Genomic DNA, 20837 nt, shown 5'->3' with positions numbered 1-20837 from the left:
TTATATATTATAACAAAGTGCAGATTGGATTTAAACCTATTTAAAACATGTCATCAAAATTGTAAAATTAACCTTAATCAGGAAAAATTACTAATGATGTTCCATAAATTATTATTTTTTTTTTTTTTCAAAAAGATTCGAATTAGCTAGTTTTTCTCTTCATTTTTTTTCGGTTGAATTTTAAAGAGTCGAAATTGAAGATTAACTATGTATCAAAATTAAATTTTCATTTTTTTTTCGTTTTCTCCTCTTTTATACCGTTCAATTAGGTGTTTTTTTCATCATTTATTCTCTATAAAAAACCTTCCGTAAAGGAAAAAAAATGTACGACGGAATGACAGACAGAAATACCCATTTTTTTAAATATATACAGATATATTTATTAAAAGCAAATTGAGCAAATTGGCTATTTCTGGCAATTTATTTAAGTGTGTATCAAACTGGTAGCACTTCGCATTAATCAGTAACCAAGAATTAGCTCTTGGTTTTAAAAAGGTTGGTGACCCCTGGGTTAGTGCGTCTGCCTCACAATACGCAGGTCCTGAGTAGTCCTGGGTTCAATACCGGGGTCGGGATCTTTCTGTGTGGAGTTTCCATGTTCTCCCCGTGAATGCGTGGGTTCCCTCCGGGTACTCCGGCTTCCTCCCACTTCCAAAGACATGCACCTAGGGATAGGTTGATTGGCAACACTAAAATTGGCCCTAGTGTGTGAATGTGAGTGTGAATGTTGTCTGTCCATCTGTGTTGGCCCTGCGATGACGTGGCGACTTGTCCAGGGTGTACCCCGCCTTCCGCCCGATTGTAGCTGAGATAGACACCAGCGCCCCCCGCAACCCCAAAAGGGAATAAGCGGTAGAAAATGGATGGATGAGTGTCGGTGCTGTCGAGAGTTTGGCAGAATAACTGGGTAATACTCTTCCATATCAGTAAGTGGCAGCCGGTAGCTAATTGCTTTGTAGATGTCGGAAACAGCGGGAGGCAGCGTGCAGGTAAAAAGGTATCTAATGCTTAAACCAAAAATAAACAAAAGGTGAGTGCCACTAAGAAAAGGCATTGAATCTTAGGGAAGCCTATGCAGAACGAAACTAAAAGTGAACAGGCTACAGAGTAAACAAAAACAGAATGCTGGACGACAGCAAAGACTTACTGTGGAGCAAAGACGGCGTCCACAAGGTACATCCGAATATGAGATGACAATCAACAATGTTCCCACAAAGAAGGGTAAAAACAACTGGAATATTCTTGATCACTAAAACAAAGTAGATGCGGGAAATATCGCTCAAAGGAAGACATGAAACTGCTACAGAAAAACACAAAAAGAGAAAAAACAAAAACAAAATAGGAATGCAAGACAAGAACTAAAACACTACACACAGGAAAACAGAAACAAACTCAAAATAAGTCACGGCGTGAAGTGACAGGCTGTGACAGCACACCTACTTTTGAGACAAGAGCTATATTGATGCATGGTTGGTTATGGTTTAAAGTCATACCCAACAATTGCGAGAACAACTTTTTATTGTCAATACCAGCTGCTGAGTTTCATTTTTTTATGTTTTCTGCTGGTGGTGTGCCTCCAGATTTTTTCAATTAAGAAAATGTGCCTTGGCTCAAAAAAGGTTGAAAAACACTGGCATAGACATAATACCTGTAATCATTTCATTTTTTTGATTGGTTCATACAGTTCATTGGGTTCAGATTTAATGTTGGCTTTGCAGTGATAGCCATGAAAATGCTATGTGGAATGGTAAACAAAATACAGAAAATAAATAAGGCTTAGCAAAGAAGCGTACTGTGCAACCAACACCAGTTGGAAAGCAAGTACCGTATGTCGTTTTAGTAAACGCACACATTCTAAGGTTCTGTGACGCTTTTACAAAGAGCAGACATTGTCACCGAATTTTTGTTGGTGCAAATTAAACGTATACATCAATAAAAGTCGTGAAATCATTAAAAGATCTTGTTAAGACTTTTTAATACTGCTGCATTATAAAAACAATGGAGCAATGAAATGAGCAGAGTTGCAGCAGAGACAGGGTTAAAGGCTTCTTCACCCCTTTAGATCCATACCATTTATTGGCAATCCGGGGGCCAAATCCAGCCCGGGACAACACCATAATGGTCCCCAGTTCATTTCAAAACTTGGGAAACGCTCATTTTTTCAGCAAATTCCTAAAAAACAGAGTTCCTGTGGTATAGACTCGGAACTTGAAGCAATATGTGAACACATTTGCAGATTCTTACTTTGACATTTTAATCTTCTACGCACAGCGTCAATTTGTATTTCACATGAACGTTTATTGTATTCAAAATCTTCTAAATGATAAAAAGAAACATACCACAAACAAAACGTCCACTGCAGAGGATGATAGTTCTCAAAATAATAGTGAAGACGTAAGTCCTTACCTTTGTGGAAAGGTAGCCCTAGAACAATTTAGTTAAATAAATAGGCCTTATACCAATTCAAAATTGTCATTTAAAGCAGCCAAAGTAAGATAAGTTTTTCCTAATTAGTAGTCCACTGAGAAGTGAAAATTACATTTAGTACATGAAGACAAATACAGCTGGAAGGGCTTATATGGCTACAGTACAAAGAGCTGGTGAATTGTAGGTCAGATGATGTAGTATTGTGAATCTTTAAAGATAACTTTCTTCACAAAAAAAAAAAAAAACAGTTAGGAATTAACCTTAACCAGAGATTGAGACCTGATGTGTTCAATGCATAACACTTGGTGCCTTTTGTTTAGCTACACTCAAATCCTGTGGGTTTGTGATGACATTAATGATTATCACTATATATATGCATTACAAACCCTGAGGATAATGAGCCTTTCCTGTAAAGGGTCTGAAATAAATGTACAGATGGCACTATATTGTTTCTACTGAGATCAATATAGAACATGTTAAATCACATGCTTTGTTTAAAATAATGATTTCATATTACTTTATAATTTCACAAATATGCATTGACCATTTAGTAACATAAAGATGGATGCATATACCATTGCAGCTGCACAGACAGGCACTTGGTTTTTGACATAGGCAAGACTGTGAACATGTGTAACATTTTTTTGTTATGCCAGTCGTGTTTCATTCTTTGTGTTTGCATTTTAAATTACAGGTATTTCAATATTTGTAAATCATTTAATCACATAACTTGCTGCACAAATTATTTAAAAACAAACAAACAGTGAGGGCCAAAAATAAATTACGTATATGCGTAATAGTAATTTATATTTTACGTTATTTTTGTATTTCCTTCCCTCCACCTTTGCGCACATTGCACAACTACTTAATAAAGTGCTGGCCAATTATCAAAAACTGGCACAATAATTGAGGAAGGAAAGCGGGGATATCAGTGAAAGTCTTTCCAGGGCAATTAGTACAAGAAGATTCTTCGGTTGATGTGATATTAAACTGTAAAATAATATACCTAATAGGCTATTTAATAGGAGTTGAAGTATTCAGAAATAATTAATGGTATTTTTTTTTTTAAACCTTAAAAAAATACAGGCTTTTCACAAAATAGGAAAACAGTACTGTTTGGGTTTCTTTGGCAGTATGGCCCTACCATGTCCATAGGTGCACCACAGAGAGATGTGGAGTTCTCCGCCTACAGGTTCTTGAGGGCTGATCAACCCATCGTCAAGCTCCACATCCTCTATTAAGGCCATTGGTAAAAAAATGTACTGTTTTCATGAATTAACTGTGCCAATGAAGGCTTTCAGTTCACCAGTGAGGTCAAGCTGGGAATGGACGCAGATTGTCCACAACTGATCGGACAGCGGACGAAGACAGCATGGCTCTAACTAAACTCCCTCCGGCACGGTAGCATACATATCCCAGCATCCCCATCATGACGCCTTTAACAACCACATGCAAAACCCAGCCAAACTGGGAGGGGGGTGCAACACTGCAGAAGGAAACAGGAAAAAAAACAATTGTTATTGACAGATTATGCTAAACAGCAGTACCTTGGTTTTTGAAGAAAAATATTTCCAAAATACTCTTTATCGGTTTTCTTAAAACCAAAAATTGCGTCCAACAAACTGGTCTGTTTGCCCGCTAAATATTTAGAGCAATTAAGTATGCAAACTTGAAATAGCCTCTAAAAATGGATAGTACTTCTTTTAGGGTTAAGGAAACCTTTAATCAGTTTTATTTGTGTGTGGATGTTTATTGTTTGTAGTCTGTCTCCGTGCCCTTCACTGATAAGACATTCATGTGCACTGTGTATTTGTGAGTGGCAAAAAGGATTGTAGTGTAAAGGTTCCCAAATAAAGCAGGTTGCCGGGGGGTTACAATAAAAAAAGTGAGCCGGGCCTGTATGTGTATTGCATGTGGATGTGCGCACGAACGCACGCATCTAATGACTTTACCCGGGGATATTACAGACTTTTTTGTGTCTCGGAGAGTGTGAGGTGAAAGCAAGTAGCAGTCAGTCTTCAGCGAGCAGTGACGCCAATAGCAACATTCTCGCTACATCGACAAAAAGCAGAGGAGAATGCTACCCTGGTAAAGTTTAGTGATTCAATGTCAAAAATGTTGCACAGTTAAGTTAAACATATGCCTTTGCTAAACGGACAGCCACCGCATGCAGGACATCTAACATCTGCAGAAGATGTTTATTTCGCCACAGATGATCTGTCGTGCAATACCTTGATAAAGCACAATAACAGCAAGGATAAACAAACTGTACTACAAAAACAGGAGCATCAACTAGCAACTACAGACTGAATGTAAATGTATTTTTTGCTCCCTGGAGAATGTTGGACATCTGTAAGTAATCACAACGAGCTGGGGACGCAATGTACCCAAAAAAAAAAAAATCAGCATTGTCATCTGAAAAATATAAATACACTTATTTGTTTCAACAACTGTTTAAACTAAAGAAATGGTGCACTATGTTGTTTATGAGTTTGTTTACTAAATTATAGATTAGTAACTGTATACCTTGTTTGCAAGATTATTGTGAACTGCAGTTTTTCAAAATATGCACTTAATTTTTACTATACTTACCAAGTTTTGAGTAAATCAATGACTTGCGGTTCAGTGTGACAGTTCAGTGTGACATTCAGACAACTAAATTGCATTTGTACCCAAATATTGGGGGTTTTCTTCAGAAAATGTTATTCATGCAAGCAAATTACCCGTGATTAATCACAGGTTTAGAGTGTGATTAATCTGTTTTGTTTGTTGTTTTTTATAAAGACTCAGTTTTGTGTTGTTATTTTTGAATGACGTCAACATTTGGGCTTTTTCTCGTTGTACTTCTTGTTTTTGTAAGGCCCCTGGGGTCAATGACAAAGGAGTCACAGACCACAGATGGCTCCTGTGCCACACTTTGGCCACCCCTGTTGTAGAAGCTAACTGTTTATGACCACTATAGTCTTAGTACTGTACTACATTTGTTCATCCTATGTCACATCATGGATTCGAGTCACATTGTTGTCTTACTTCGGCACTGGAAGTAGTAAAATCAGCTGTTGACTTGACAGGTTTTTTTACTGTGATAAAGAGGGTAAGTCCTCCTTCAGCTGCAGCCTCGTTTTATCATATATTGCTGCCGTAGCACGTTTTAATGTTTACTTTAGTGTATACATTTTACACAAAATCCATACTTAGGAACAATGTTAACAGACTAATATTTGGCTTGTTAGTTTCCTGTCGCAGGAGAGCGATAATGGTTGTGGGGGAGGGAAGAGTTGTTTGATACTAGAAAATGTCCGCTGCCTTGAAACGATCAGCCGTAAATCATTGTGGCAGTTCAAGGATTTTTGTGCACGTCATGCCATGCGCATAAATGGTGAATGAATTATACTTGTAGTGTTTTTCTACCTTTAAGGTACTCAAAGTGCTTTAACATTGCGAGACGAGCGGGTGTAGTGTGTAGCGTTACTCATATCGCCGATTTGGCTGTATTGTTTTATCTCTAGGCTGCTTGCAGTGGCGTACTGCTGCTGAGGTAAGCAATCTAGTGTGTGTGGGTGATTTTCTGTCCTGTGTTGGCATTCGTGATTGACAGTTTGCTTGCTTGGACATATATTGGCAGCGGAACTCACATGAAGGAGAGTGGCTTTGCCAAGAAAAGCTCTGTTTGCAAGCTCTGTTCAGCACCATCATTTCATTTCCCTGAGGAAATTGCAGACATCTTTGGTGCTAGGGTCGTCTCTGGCAGCCTTTTTGCACTTTTCAGGTACAGAGGCGATGGGAACCTGCAACAGGTTTCTTTGGGGATGGCTTTTGGCAGCTTCTTTGCTGGTTAAGGGCGTCTTTATGGGGTCTCGGTCTTGGATGCAGGCTGTGTTCTGGAGTGGTTAGTGAGGTTTGATTTGTTAAAGCCAGAATTGTTTACTTTCCTTGCTTATTGTTTGCAGGGTATTCAGTTTGGGTGGCACTGAGGTGATTTCCTTTCAAGGAGTAAAGAAGTCCCGCCCAACCGATGCCATGTTTGTTTACACTGTAAAGTAAGGGTTTAGGACTTTGATTGATTGAAACTTTTATTATTATTGATTGATTTTTTTATTAGTAGATTGCACAGTTCAGTACATATTCCGTACAATTGACCACTAAATGGTAACACCCGAATAAGTTTTTTAACTTGTCCACGTTAATCAATTTATGGTAACTGCCAACAAGGAAGAGGAGTGCTTGATTTGTACACCCTAACTTACCTACAGCACAGTGTGGAAAATCCTACCTCATTACATCAATTTTTCTTTGCGGTTTTCAGAGCTATATTTAATGTTATTAGAAGTATTGGTGTGACTTCATAATTCATAATATACAACAAATAACTTTTGCACACACCTACAGTAGAATGAAACAGCTCTGTGTGGCTATTCATTCCTGCTTTGCTTTCTCTCTGCTCATGGCCATATATAATGTGTTTTGTGTTCATATTTTTGGGTGTCTGGAATAGATTAATTGGATTTAGATTATCCAAAAACATGCACCTGGGGATAGGTTGATTGGCAACACTAAATTGGCCCTAGTGTGTGAATGTGAGTGTGAATGTTGTATGTCTATCTGTGTTGGCCCTGCGATGAGGTGGCGTCTTGTCCAGGGTGTACGCCGCCTTCTGCCCGAATGCAGCTGAGATAGGCTGCAGCACCCCCCGCGGCCCCAGACAAGAAAATGGATGGAGTGATGGATTTGCATTATTTCTCATGGGAAAACTCATCTGACCTTTTTAGAATGGATTACGAACCAAAACCAAGGTACCACTGTGAACGTATATGTGTTAAATATACTGTACCTCATAATCTCACTAACGTTGAGATGGTTATCCCAGTTTTTTTCAATGCCAGGCACATGACCCATTCCAACAACTCCAACTACAACAGCAGGCATTTCTGCAAATGTGCACATCATAAAATAAAACAAAAAATACCACACAAATGAGTAAGTTTGACCAAAAATGAACTTTAAATTCCTTACATGAAAAAAAAAACCTCACACATTCTGTATAAAAAAGAATTAAATCATTGATTAAACTATAACATAATGGAAAAAACAAGCTAATGAAATCAGACCACATTGACTATGTAGAAAAAAACACAACTGCTACATAAATGCCTTGTAGTTCGATACTTACTCTGGGCATTAGGGGGAGCCTCAACACAGCGTGTAGCCTGGCGCAATGTGTGCGTGAGGTAGATGTCTCTCTCCGCCACAATAGTCTGGTGAAGAGCTGGAAACTCACCGATCATCTCTGACATGGTCTGTTCCAGCAGGTCCTTCTGTTTGCATTTCTCAACATCCTCTTTGCTGAAACATGGCGTAAAATGCAGCATACTCAGGGTAATATGCACACGTTACTGATTTGTTGTACTGAACTGTTGCAGTTATAGTGTATGTGACAAAAAAAGAGGAACTAGAAGATACAGAAGGCCTGATAAAATCTTCACGGTCACTGTTTCTTTTTGTTTGTTCAGAGTTTACTCCTGACTTGACTTGACAAAATATACTATAGAAAGCTGCAAAAGTAAGTAGAACAGTTAGGCTTCAAACAATAACAATTATTTTGAATACACTGAATTGGAGCATTTAAACACAGTTGCAGATTGGAAGCGGAAGACAAATATTAATTTGCTGTAAATACATTTGGTTATAATTGGTTTAGTTTTGATTGTCACAGTAATCCTTGACAGCATTAGCTGTGAGTAGGTGACTTTTAATAACCGACCCCAAAAGGGACAATCGGTAGAAAATGGATGGATGAATGGACTTACTATTCTATTATATCATTAAAGGGGAACTGCACTTTTTTTGGAATTTTGCCTATCGCTCATAATCACTACGACAACGGATTGATTTTTTTTTTAATGCATTCTAAATATTAAATACATTTAAAGTCCGCTTACAATGGAGCTCATGGGACCTGTTCAGTTCTGCCTATAGAGCCCCTAAAAAACCCAAACACATCCTTTAGGGTTTTATGTACACATTATATAAGTATTTAGGTAATGTGGTAACGGACACATTTATAATAACATTTAATATTTACGTATTTTGATCATTTTAAGCATACGTGGCGCATTAATTTAAAAATGAATTTGCTTTTTTTCCTTCATCACTGATTTCTGCTCACTGCAGACTTTGAGAGCCAACAAACCTAATAAAACATCACTTACTCAAAGTTAAAGTTAGAGTACCAATGATTGTCTCACACACACCAGGTGTGGTGAAATTAGTCCTCTGCATTTGACCCATCCCCTTGACCACCCCCTGGGAGGTGAGGGAAGCAGTGAGCAGCAGTGGGCAGCAGCGGTGCCGCGCTTGTCTGCAGTCATTAGTATGCCGACTGCTGGGATGTTCATATATTCCCATTTAGATGAAAAATGTGTCATAATTATTATTAAGAAACGGGGTGGGGTTAACTTTTAGTGACATTCTCGTCAGTTCCAGGTCCTGAAATGGCTGTCAAAGAGTCCCAACTTGTTGGATTTTATTCTCAGCAATCTACTTTTCAGGCGAGTGGCATGATTTATGATTTACAATAAAATTACAGGTAGCAGAGAAGTGAGGAGCAGCAGACCACTCGATGATGTAAACATAGGCACACAAGTTTGAGCTATAAATAGTTTGTGTGCGTTGGCGCTTACAATAAGTATATCACAAAGATTTGGTTAATATTCAAATCATGAAATTTAAGTTTAATATTGTTGTCGCTTTTTTAATGGTTATTTGTCAAATTTGATGGGTGGACTAATGAAGGTCCCATTGGCTCTGCTGTAAGCTGACTTTTATTTATGTTTATTTAATATTTAGAATGCATTAAAAACAAACATCTGGCTGTTGTCAGGTCTTTCATAATGATTATGAACGATAGGCAAAATTAAAAAAAAGGGCAGTTCCCCTTTAAATGGGTCATATTATGATTTTCCTTCAATTTTTAAAATACCTCATTTTGGTCTCTATAACAAGAAATAAAGGTTCTTTACTCAAAATATTGCATAGATTTTTGCAGTAACCTATCTTTAAGCTACTTTTTGCCTGCCTCTCAAAATAAACTGTTTTGAGAGGCAGGCACAAAGTGGCTGAGAGTTGTTATATTGTTGGTATATACGTGTATATACTGACAATAAGATGCTTTTCTATTTTTCATCACGTTAATACTTTTTACTGCACTGATGCTTTGACCACCTGTAAACAATAGAGACCCGAGCCGGCTATGCAGTAAGCTACGCTACATCGCGAACTTAATAACAGATTATAATACTAACTGGTCCATTGCCAGATGCATTAGACTGATCCAATCAAAAGTATTTTTTAGGTAAATATTTCTTTATTTTGCTGGCTGACTGATGCAAGAATGTTTGGTTAAATTTTAAATATGGATAATATCAAGTCAGAGCAAATTCCTAACGGACTGTTTGGAGGAAGTCTGAAGGAAGACAAGATTGTTTTATAAACATCTCAGCAATGCCTCCACAATTTGATTTCAAATTTTCTAGGCTTTTGCAGATCCCAAATACACAAACAGGTACAAATAGGTAATAAAAGTTTGTTTTGCATAATAGAGCCCCTTTAAGTAGGTAAATAAATATTTTTTCTGGTGCACAGTTTTCTTTCACCCAGATCCAAATAGGTTTTCAGATAACTTATAAATTTGACATCTCATCTGAATGAGATTTGTAGTATTTATAAATGTGTCCCTTTCTGATGATGCAACTGCAAAAGTGTTATGGTATTGTACCTGATTGGGTCTGAAAGGAAGCAAAGACCCCAAGCCAGACGGACCTTTTGCCACCAGCTGAGTGCAGCGATGGCTCTCTTGAACGTCACAGGGATGGGTCTGTCTCCTAGATGAAACTTACAGAATGGCACACGCCCAGCCTGTGTGCAGACAGACATCAAATTAAAAAAGCAAGAGGGAAAAAAAGTTATAAAGGTTGTGGGGTGAAATTGTGACAATGTTTTACCTCTTTGAAGGCTTCCCTGAATTCCCCTCCAGGAGCCATGCCGAGCTGCTCAGTGATGTGAGCAGAAACTTTCAGCAGAAGTATCTGCATCAGGCCAGACATCAACCCATTCTGAAAAACAGAAAGAACCAAGTTGAACATGTATGCCTTCTTCAGTACCTAAGTTATACAACACTGCTGCATCCGTGCAAATTAGCCTTTTTTGAGTATACAATCCACCTTTACTCTTTTTTTCGAACGAAGCAGTGAATTGCTTATTCTGTATTGCTCAATTCGGAAAGTACTGTGTATTTAGCCCTACCGCTGCAAAATCCTAAACCATACAGTTTGGCATAAACATGGCTACATTATGTACTGTGTGGTTTGCGCTTTCTCGTCATTGAAAGCCTCACCTGCTTGACGGCCTGCTGGACCTTTTCCAGGTTAATCTCTTTGGCTTCCCTCAGCAACGTATTCTCATCCATCTTCAACATGGACACTCTGTACTGGCACAACTCCACCACTACCACATCTGGCTGGACAGCCCGGATCGTCTGCAGGACGGAAGGGAAGACAAACAGAATGTCAAAAGGGGATGAAAATGTGCCCTGACAAAGGAAAAGCAGACCAAAACAAAGATGGCAAACACCTCAATGCCTGATAGACAAAAATCAGAATAACTCTTGAAAATATCGACAAGATTCCTGCAATTTCAAAACAACAAAGCCTTCTTCAAGATCTGCATGTACAAACCTTGTTTCCATATGAGTTGGGAAATTGTGTTAGACGTAAATGTAAATGGAATACAATGATTTGCAAATCCTTTTCAACCCATATTCAATTGAATGCACTACAAAGACAAGATATTTGATGTTCAAACTCATAAACTTTTTTTTTTTTTTTGCAAATAATAATTAACTTAGAATTTCATGGCTACAACATGTGTCAAAGTAGTTGGGAAAGGGCATGTTCACCACTGTGTTTCATTACCTTTTTTTTTTAACTACATTCAAACGTTTGGGAACTGAGGAAACTAATTGTTGAAGCTTTGAAAGTGGAATTCTTTCCCATTTTTGTTTTATGTAAAGCTTCAGTCGTTCAACAGTCCGGGGTCTCCGCTGCCGTATTTTACACTTCAAAATGCGCCACACATTTTCAATGGGAGACAGGTCTGGACTGCAGGCGGGCCGGGAAAGTACCCGCACTCTTTTTTTACGAAGCCACGCTGTTGTAACACGTGCTGACTGTGGCTATGCATTGTCTTGTTGAAATAAGCAGGGGCGTCCATGAAAAAGACGGCACTTAGATGGCAGCATATGTTGTTCTAAAACCTGTATGTACCTTTTAGCAATAATGGTGCCTTCACAGATGTGTAAGTTACCCATGCCTTGGGCACTAATGCACCCCCATAGCATCACAGATGCTGGCTTTTGAACTTTGCGTCGATAACAGTCTGGATGGTTCGCTTCCCCTTTGGTCCGGATGACACGATGTCGAATATTTCCAAAAACAATTTGAAAAGTGGACACTTCAGACCACAGAACATTATTCCACTTTGCATCAGTCCATCCAGATGATCTCGGCCCCAGAGAAGCCGGCGGAATTTCTGGATATTGTGGATAAATGGCTTCCGCTTTGCATAGTAGAGCTTTAACTTGCACTTACAGATGTAGCGACCAACTGTATTTAGTGACAGTGGTTTCCTGAAGTGTTCCTGAGCCCATGTGGTGATATCCTTTAGAGATTGATGTGGGTTTTTGATACAGTGCCCTCTGAGGGATCGAAGGTCACGCTCATTCAATGTTGGTTTCCGGGCATGCTGCTTACCTGGAGTGATTTCTCCAGATTCTCTGAACCTTTTGATTATACTATGGACCGTAGATGTTGAAATCTTTAAATTTCTTACAATTGCACTTTGAGAAAAGTTGTTCTTAAACTGTTTGACTATTTGCTCACGTAGTTGTGGACAAAGGGGTGTACCTCGCCCTATCCTTTCTTGTGAAAGACTGAGCATTTTTTGGGAAGCTGTTTTTATACCCAATCATGGCACCCACCTGATCCCAATTAGCCTGCACACCTGTGGGATGTTCCAAATAAGTGTTTGATGAGCATTCCTCAACATTATCAGTATTTATTGCCACCTTTCCCAGCTTCTTTGTCACATGTTGCTGGCATCAAATTCTAAAGTTAATGATTATTTGCACACAAAAAATTTTTTTTATCAGTTTGAACATCAAATATGATGTCTTTTTATTATATTCAAGTGAATATGGGTTGAAAATGATTTGCAAATCATTGTATTCCGTTTATATTTACATCTAACACAATTTCCCAACTCATATGGAAACAGGGTTTGTATTATCTCGCTATACAAAGGACACTTGCCACATGACTATCTGTCATACTTTAAATTGCAGGTCGATGGCGCACACTCACACTAGACTAATCGTATTACTAAAAAAATGTTAAAAACAAATGGGTTTACCTTGGCCACATCCCTTTTGCTGCTGTCACTAAAGTGGGCAGTGCCCACTAGGTACAGCAGACTGCCATCAGGGGATTCAAGACGGGTCACTGTCTCTGGTAGCTCAGGTGATGACTGCCGACGCTGGGCTCGATACTGCCATAGTAGCTCCATTGCTTCACTGTTGGCTAGACAAAGATAACAGACAGTTACCAAGAGTAACACAAAGCTTGAAGGTGCTCTTATAATCGCTTTTACCAAGAGTAACACAAAGTTTGGAGGTGCTCTCACAATCACTTCAAAAGTCAATATGGTGTTTCAATGTCAAAATCATACCAGATGTATTTGGCTATCAAAACTGTTGTGTTGTGTAATAAGTGGTAAAATGAAATAGGGCTGGACAATAGATACAATTTCATCTTGATTTCGGCTTCTCACGATTATAAAAATGTTATCAAAAAAAACGATTCATAGGCCGCGCAATGTGCATGCAAATCCCTGAGCTTGTAACAGTGAAAAAGATGAGTAAACGTATGAGTGAAAATAAACTAAGTCTTCAAGAAGTTTGGGATCTCATCAGGATTGCTGCTTTTTAATTGATGCAGCGGTAGTATGCCTAATCAATAATTTCAACAAACATATAATGCATATGAACGTGGCAAAATCACACATTGGGTAATACAAATGAACTTGCTGTTAAACGTAGACTATCCCGGAAATTGACATAAACGTGACTAAAATACTGCCTTTGTGAGGAGAAAGAACGTTTGTTTGGGAAAGTAAAGTCAACGGTACCGCTCCATCAACCCAAAAACACTCAACCACCCGGACCTAAACCTAAAAAAAGGCAAGACGGCCACTTTAAAAATCGGATAAACTCCAAAGCAAAAGATTTCAAGAACAATCCATACACCCACCACAAAAAAATCAATTTGCTTCTGACAGCAGTCGCAACTTGAGAGGCTCACTTTTTTTCCTATCAAACTCAATCCGTCTCCACACATCAAGCTCAGAACAGCATCATACTTCCACCCTTTCCAATAACGGCGCTGTGCGCCACATTTGGTCAGACGGCGCTAAAAACATAAGTGTTTCAAAAAGTAACTTACACAAGCATAATGTGCTTAAAGTTACAAAAGTTATGCTCTGACTTAAAATACTGGTCAAAATTGCCCAAAGATGCATTACACCAACTAACATGAGGATTTCTGCACTTAATTAACAAACATTTTAATAGGCACACACTCTACAGCAGGGGTCACCAACCTTTTTGAAACCAAGAGCTACTTCTTGGGTACTGATTAATACGAAGGGGTACCAGTTTGATACACACTTAAATAAATTGCCAGAAATAACCAAATTGCTCAATTTACCTTTAAATAATAAATCTATATATATATAAATCAAATGGGTATTTCTGTCTGTCATTCCGTGGTACATTTTTCTTCCTTTTACGGAAGGTTTTTTGTAGAGAATAAATGATGAAAAAAAACACTTAAATGAACGGTTTAAAAGAGGAGAAAACACGAAAAAAATGAAAAATTAATTTTGAAACATAGTTTATCTTCAATTGAGACTCTTTAAAATTCAAAATTCAATCGAAAAAAATGAAGAGAAAAACTAGCTAATTCGAATCTTTTTGAAAAAATTTAAAATAGGATTAATGGAACATCATTAGTAATTTTTCCGGATTAAGATTAATTTTATAATTTTGATGACATGTTTTAAATAGGTTAAAATCCCATCTGCACTTAGTTAGAATATATAACAAATTGGACCAAGCTATATTTCTAACAAAGACAAATCATTATTTCTTCTAGATTTTCCAGAACAAAAATTTTTAAGAAATTCAAAAGACTTTGAAATAAGATTTAAATTTGATTCAACAGATTTTCTAGATTTGCCAGAATAATTTTTTTGAATTTTAATCACAATAAGTTTGAACAAATATTTGACAAATATTCTTTGTCGAAAAAACAGAAGCCAAAATGAAGAATTAAATTAAAATTGATGTATTATTCTTTACAATTAAAAAAAAGAATTGAACAATGATTTAAATTGTCAGGAAAGAAGAGGAAGGAATTTAAAAGGTAGAAAGGTATATGTGTTTAAAAATCCTAAAATCATTTTTAAGGTTGGATTTTTTCTCTAAAGAAGCAAAGTAAAAAAAATAAATGAATTTATTTAAACAAGTGAAGAACAAGTCTTTAAAATATTTTCTTGGATTTTCAAATTCTATTTGAGTTTTGACACTCTTAGAATTAAAAATGTCGAGCAAAGCGACACCAGCTTGCTAGTAAATAAATACAATTTTAAAAATAGAGGCAGCTCACTGGTAAGTGCTGCTATTTGAGCTATTTTTAGAACAGGCCAGCGGGCTACTCATCTGGTCCTAACGGGCGACCTGGTGCCTGCGGGCACCGCCTTGGTGACCCCTGCTCTACAGTAAAAAGTAAAAAACAGAGTGATTTTATGGAAAAAAAAATGTTTTCTCCTGTAGCTGGTGTTATTTTAATTTTTTTTTTAAATTATGACTGTTTTTTTTGTTTATTGGCGATTAATTTATACCCAGTTGTTTTTGTTAAATTATATTACTCTGATTATTATTTTTGCCAAAATCGTCCAGCCCTGGAGTTTAAATAGGTTTTATTGCGTCCTAATAATTTTCTGACATGTTGAATCATATTGCTGTTGATATGAGTCTGTAACTTTACATAAATAACCTTAACCAAACCAAATTCCGTATTCATTAATTTAATGTTTATAGTTAACTAATTTATTGTTCATAATTGTGGTTGGAAATTTTAGTAGTGTAACATTGCATTCATGGTAGACAAAGTTTCCAAAATAAGATATAAAGCTCAGAAGGAGTTCGAAACAATAATAATAATGATTAAGCACAGTACAATCCATCAAGCGGTGCGGCTTCAAAGCTCACCAAAGTCGTAATAAAACATTTTGCTAGATTTTTGAGCACCGTGTGTAATGTTCTGTATTTTCAATGGAACATGTGACATTTTGTGTTGTTCACTTGAGCCATATTCTGTCTACACGTAGCTCTTAGGGTGTGCCATCATATTGCAGTCTACACGTAAGTCTTATTTGTGACTGCCATCTACTGGTCAAATTTATCAATTCACCATGTACCAAATAAAATAGCTTTAAGGTCGGTAAGCACGACCAAAATTGTTCTGTACATTAGTCGCACCGGGTTATAAGCAGAGATAAGCATGCGTTTATTAATTATCGGTGTTCGTGTGGACATGGCGTAGATCAGTGTTTTTCAACTAGTATGAGACAAGAGTTATAGTGATACATGGTTGGTTATGGTTTGAATTCATATCAAACAATTGCAAGAACAACTTTTTATTGTCAATATCGGCTGCTGAGTTTAATTTTTTTTATGTTTTCTGCTGGTTGTGTGCCTCTGGATTTTTTTCAAAGAAAAAAATGCATCTTGGGTCAAAAAAGGTTGAAAAATAGTGGCCTAAGTATCCGTGTTCGTGTAGACTAGGCCTTAGTTACAAACGACCAAACAGAATATTTTTTTCTCAACAACGATCAGTCATCACTGGTGAAAATACCTTTGTTTGAGAAGTTACAAAGTTAATCTTACTAAGTCCTGGAGGAATGCACGGCGGCGCATCTTCTGAGGGGTCATCTGCTGGTCCCAGCGATTCATCCTGTTACAAAAAGTGAAAATCTAGAGATAACTAGACCAAGTGATACAATCAGATGATATAATTGTTGATGACGGAAATATGCTGATAGCAACACAACCTAACCCCCTCCGCGACATCTCACCCTCCGGATTGTAAATAATTCAATATATATACTCTGATGATTAACTTGTGTGATGACTTTATTACGCTGATAGTATATATTTGTACCATGAATTAACGTGGACCCCGACTTAAACAAGTTGAAAATGATGTTAGATCCACTATGGACTGGACTTTCACAATATTATGTTAGACCCACTCGACATCCATTGTATAGTCATTCACATCGACGTCCCACTAGGGTGAGTTTTTCCTTGCCCTTATACCACGGATGTTGTTGTGGCTTGTGCAGCCCTTTAATACACTTGGGATTTAGGGCTATATAAATAAACATTGATTGATTGATTGACGGGCTTGATGGTGAAAGAGGGGTTAGTGCATTTGCCATACAATACGAAGGTCCTGAGTAGTCAGGGTTCAATCCCTGGCTCGGGATCTTTCTGTGTGGACTTTGCATGTTCTCCCCGTGAATGCGTGGGTTCCCTCCAGGTACTCCGGCTTAATCCAATTTACAAAGACATGCACCTGGTGATAAGTTGATTGGCAACACTAAATTGGCCCTATTGTGTGAATGATGAGCGTGAATGTTGTCTATCTGTGTTGGCTCTGCGGTGAGACGACGACTTGTCCAGGGTGTACACCGCCTTCCGCCCGGTTGTACAGAGATGGGAATGAAGATTTACAAAATCAGTTGAGAATTTCTTAATCCTAAAACACCCCACCCGAGTGCAGTTAGTGCACTCGCCTGCTAGGGGGTCTGGGGGCATGCCCCCCCCAGAAAAATGTTGAAATCTATGTTAGCTTAGGATGCATCTCCTGCTATTTTGAGTCAAAAGTTAACAATATTCTCCTGACCAAAATTTCACATTTATTAGCAAATATTTTCATAAAAATTTATCATGTGATCAAATTTATGTATACAAGTTTACACATATATCAAATTCTTGCACACTTTTGGAATATAGACAAAAATAGGCCTACAAATGGAATAACCAGAATTCAAAATATAAAAATTTTGAAATACCTAAGATCGTGTATTATACCTCTGAATGGACTCGTCCGTCGTAGATTGGTGTGAGGGGAGCCGAGTCGGATGTGGGAGGCTTCGATAGTTTATTTGAGGCTGCATTTGTGACGATGTTTGACTTCAGCTTGAACGTAGATCCCAGTGAAAAATTACTTCTCCGTAAACTCACTTTACTTAGATGCCTTGCCGATTTCGCGTGGTCAAAGAGTGCCACCTTTCCCCGAGATCCATAGTTCACAATGTCCTTGCAATATAAGCACTGAGCACATCCCCGGTTCATCGCACTTTGCAATGAAATCGCTGATCAGTTCGTCTACTTCTACGATAGTTGTTAATCTTCACCTTCAGTTTGATAGATATATCGAGCCATGCCCAGTTCCACTTGTTTCTCACGCCCTCATCGATATATTTCGCTAATGAAGCATTCCTATCTTGAATAAGCTTAACCATGTCTGAAACTGTTTTGTCAATAAAGAAACGTGTTAATTGAGAGCTACTGTGTTTTCTTTCCAGATTGGTCACCGATAAACACAACCAATATAAACAGAATACAAGTTCAGAAACGCTCACAATAGTTGAGGATCGGGGACTACATCCATCCATCCATCATCTTCCGCTTATCCGGTCGGGTCGCGGGTGCAGCAACCTAAGCAGGGAAGCCCAGACTTCCCTCTCCCCAGCCACTTCGTCTAGCTCTTCCCGGGGGATCCCGAGGTGTTCCCAGGCCAGCCGGGAGACATAGTCTTCCCAACGTGTTCTGGGTCTTCCCTGTGGCCTCCTGCCGTTTGGACGTGCCCTAAACACCTCCCTAGGGAGGCGTTCGGGTGGCATCCTGACCAGATGCCAGAGCCACATCATCTGGCTCCTCTCGATGTGGAGGAGCAGCGGCTTTACTTTGAGTTCCTCCCGGATGGCAGAGCTTCTCACCCTATCTCTAAGGGAGAGCCCCGACACACGGCGGAGGAAACTCATTTCGGCCGCTTGTACCCGTGATCTTATCCTTTCGGTCATGACCCAAAGCTCATGACCATAGGTGAGGATGGGAACGTAGATCGACCGGTAAATTGAGAGCTTTGCCTTCCGGCTCAGCTCCTTCTTCACCACAACGGATTGATACAACGTCCGCATTACTGAAGACGCCGCACCGATCCGCCTGTCGATCTCACGATCCACTCCTCCCCTACTCGTGAACAAGACTCCTAGGTACTTGAACTCTTCCACTTGGGGCAGGGTCTCCTCCCCAACCCGGAGATGGCAAACGACGCGTGCAGACGCCTATAACGGGCAATGTCATTGGTTGTTGTCGTCAGCTGATAGTCGAGCTAGCCAATCTGGTGCCTTCACACATTGGCATTATATAAATGACCCAGGCCGCATCAAAATTGGCGGAATTCTGCCGATCCGCGGAAAATTCCCATCCCTGGTTGTAGCTGACATAGGCACCAGCGCCCTCCGCGACCCCAAAGGGAATAAGTGGTAGAAAATGGATGGATGGATGATTGATTGAAAAACGTATTTGGGTGTTACCATTCAGTGGTCAATTGTACGGAATATGTACTGTACTGTGCAATCTACTAATAAAAGTTTCAATCAATCAATCAATCAATAGAAAAAGTATTTCTAGTTTGACAATTAGTGCTTGTTAGCAGTTGGGTTTAAACTCAGACATCAAAACAGATACTGTTGCCACAGCAGTCAAAACAGAAACATACAACATACTGTAACGACCTGCTGAGGTTGTTGTTGTGTTCTTGAGTGAGTGATATTCAAAATTCCCATTGTTTTGAACCTACCACGCCTGTAAGGTGATTGGCGAAGGAGGAGGAGGAAGCGTTCAAAACAATGGGAATTCTGAGCAGCACTCACTCAAGAACACAACATCAACCTCAGCAGGTTGTTACAATACACTAACCTCTGAATTGTTGTCTTGGTCCATGTCAAATCTCTTCAAGCTGACTCTGCCAAGAGAAGAAAAGGGAGAGATGTGTTGACAAAGTGTAAAGGGAGATGACGGTGCGGGTCTGGGCTGACTGCTGACGTCGCTTTAGTGGCGTGTGTCCACACGGCTAACAGACTTCCATGGACTGCGGTTTATGCCATGTCACTCAAAAGCGATTAGGGCTGATTTACAACAATCATGTCAGTCACACCACGTCGACGAATAAGATAAAGTATAGATATGTGTAAAGAAACACTGACCCGTCTTGAGGAACTACAGTAGTTGGCTAGCTAAACACCCAACGTTTACTCGGTTAGGGTAGCAGGGAGATGACATGCTTACACCAGCTATATTTCAGCAAAAACGTGTTAAGTCTTTTGTCTGACAAAAAACGTCATATTGATACAGTAATGGTTGAAAGGACTGGTCAAAAAAGATTTACTTACTGGACAAACCGAGAGTGCTGCTCGCTTCTACCTTAGCACTTCTCGTCTTGCCGTGCGCAAAGCATCATGGGTAATGTAGTCATTGCTCAACAAAACAAGCAATGTCTCAAGAAAATCAGTTTAAATTGTTGTCAAATGGGGGTACTTGAAGGTATGCCAAGGAGTAAGTGAGATTTTTAAAAGAATATTCTTAAAATAGCAACAATTCAAAAAGCCTTCATACATATATCTATTGAATAATACTTCAACATAAACTGTGAAAAAAAATACAACAATGCAATATTCTGTGTTGACAGCTAGATTTTTTGTGGACATATTCCATAAATATTGATATTAAATATTTATTTTTTTGTGAAGAAATGTTTAGAATTAAAGGCTTACTGAAATGAGATGTTCTTATTCAAACGGGGATAGCAGGTCCATTCTATGTGTCATACTTGATCATTTTTGCAATATTGCCATATTTTTGCTGAAAAGATTTAGTAGAGAACATCGACGATAAAGTTCGCAACTTTTGGTCGCTCATAAAAAAGCCTTGCCTGTACCGGAAGTAGCAGACGGTGTGCGCGTGACGTCACGGGTTGTCGAGCTCCTCGCATCCTCACATTGTTTACAATCATAGCCACCAGCAGCCAGAGCGATTCGGACCGAGAAAGTGACGATTTCCCCATTAATTTGAGCGACGATTAAAGATTTGTGAATGAGGATAGTGAGAGTGAAGGACTAGAAAAAACAAAAAAACAACAACAAAAAAGGCGAGGGCAGTGGGAGCG

At 38.8% G+C, this 20837-nt stretch overlaps 1 protein-coding gene across 1 annotated transcript; it reads right to left on the bottom strand.

The window, feature by feature from the left end:
* Positions 1 to 1958: 1958 nt before the first annotated feature.
* trabd (TraB domain containing) lies at positions 1959 to 20171 on the bottom strand. Its single transcript, XM_061917829.1, has 10 exons — positions 20065 to 20171; positions 19592 to 19637; positions 16487 to 16553; positions 12892 to 13058; positions 10820 to 10960; positions 10428 to 10538; positions 10202 to 10341; positions 7598 to 7770; positions 7259 to 7355; positions 1959 to 3913 (listed from the first exon to the last, which is right to left on the bottom strand). The coding sequence occupies exons 2-10, from the start codon at positions 19613 to 19615 to the stop codon at positions 3742 to 3744; spliced, it is 1092 nt and encodes a 363-aa protein (XP_061773813.1). The 5' UTR covers positions 19616 to 19637; positions 20065 to 20171; the 3' UTR covers positions 1959 to 3741.
* Between the last annotated feature and the right edge of the window lie 666 nt (positions 20172 to 20837).

This window comes from Nerophis ophidion, linkage group LG12, assembly GCF_033978795.1.
Source record: "Nerophis ophidion isolate RoL-2023_Sa linkage group LG12, RoL_Noph_v1.0, whole genome shotgun sequence".
Taxonomy (NCBI): domain Eukaryota; kingdom Metazoa; phylum Chordata; class Actinopteri; order Syngnathiformes; family Syngnathidae; genus Nerophis; species Nerophis ophidion.
This window is presented reverse-complemented; position numbering and strand designations above follow the sequence as displayed.

Coding starts and splice junctions, on each gene's coding strand:
- trabd (XM_061917829.1), bottom strand. CDS start 19,615: ATGGACCAAGACAACAATTCAGAG. Junction 7,771..10,201: donor TTCCTTTCAGACCCAATCAG/GTACAATACCAT, acceptor GCCATGTTTCAG/CAAAGAGGATGTTGAGAAAT. Junction 3,914..7,258: donor AACGTTAGTGAGATTATGAG/GTACAGTATATT, acceptor TTCCTTCTGCAG/TGTTGCACCCCCCTCCCAGT.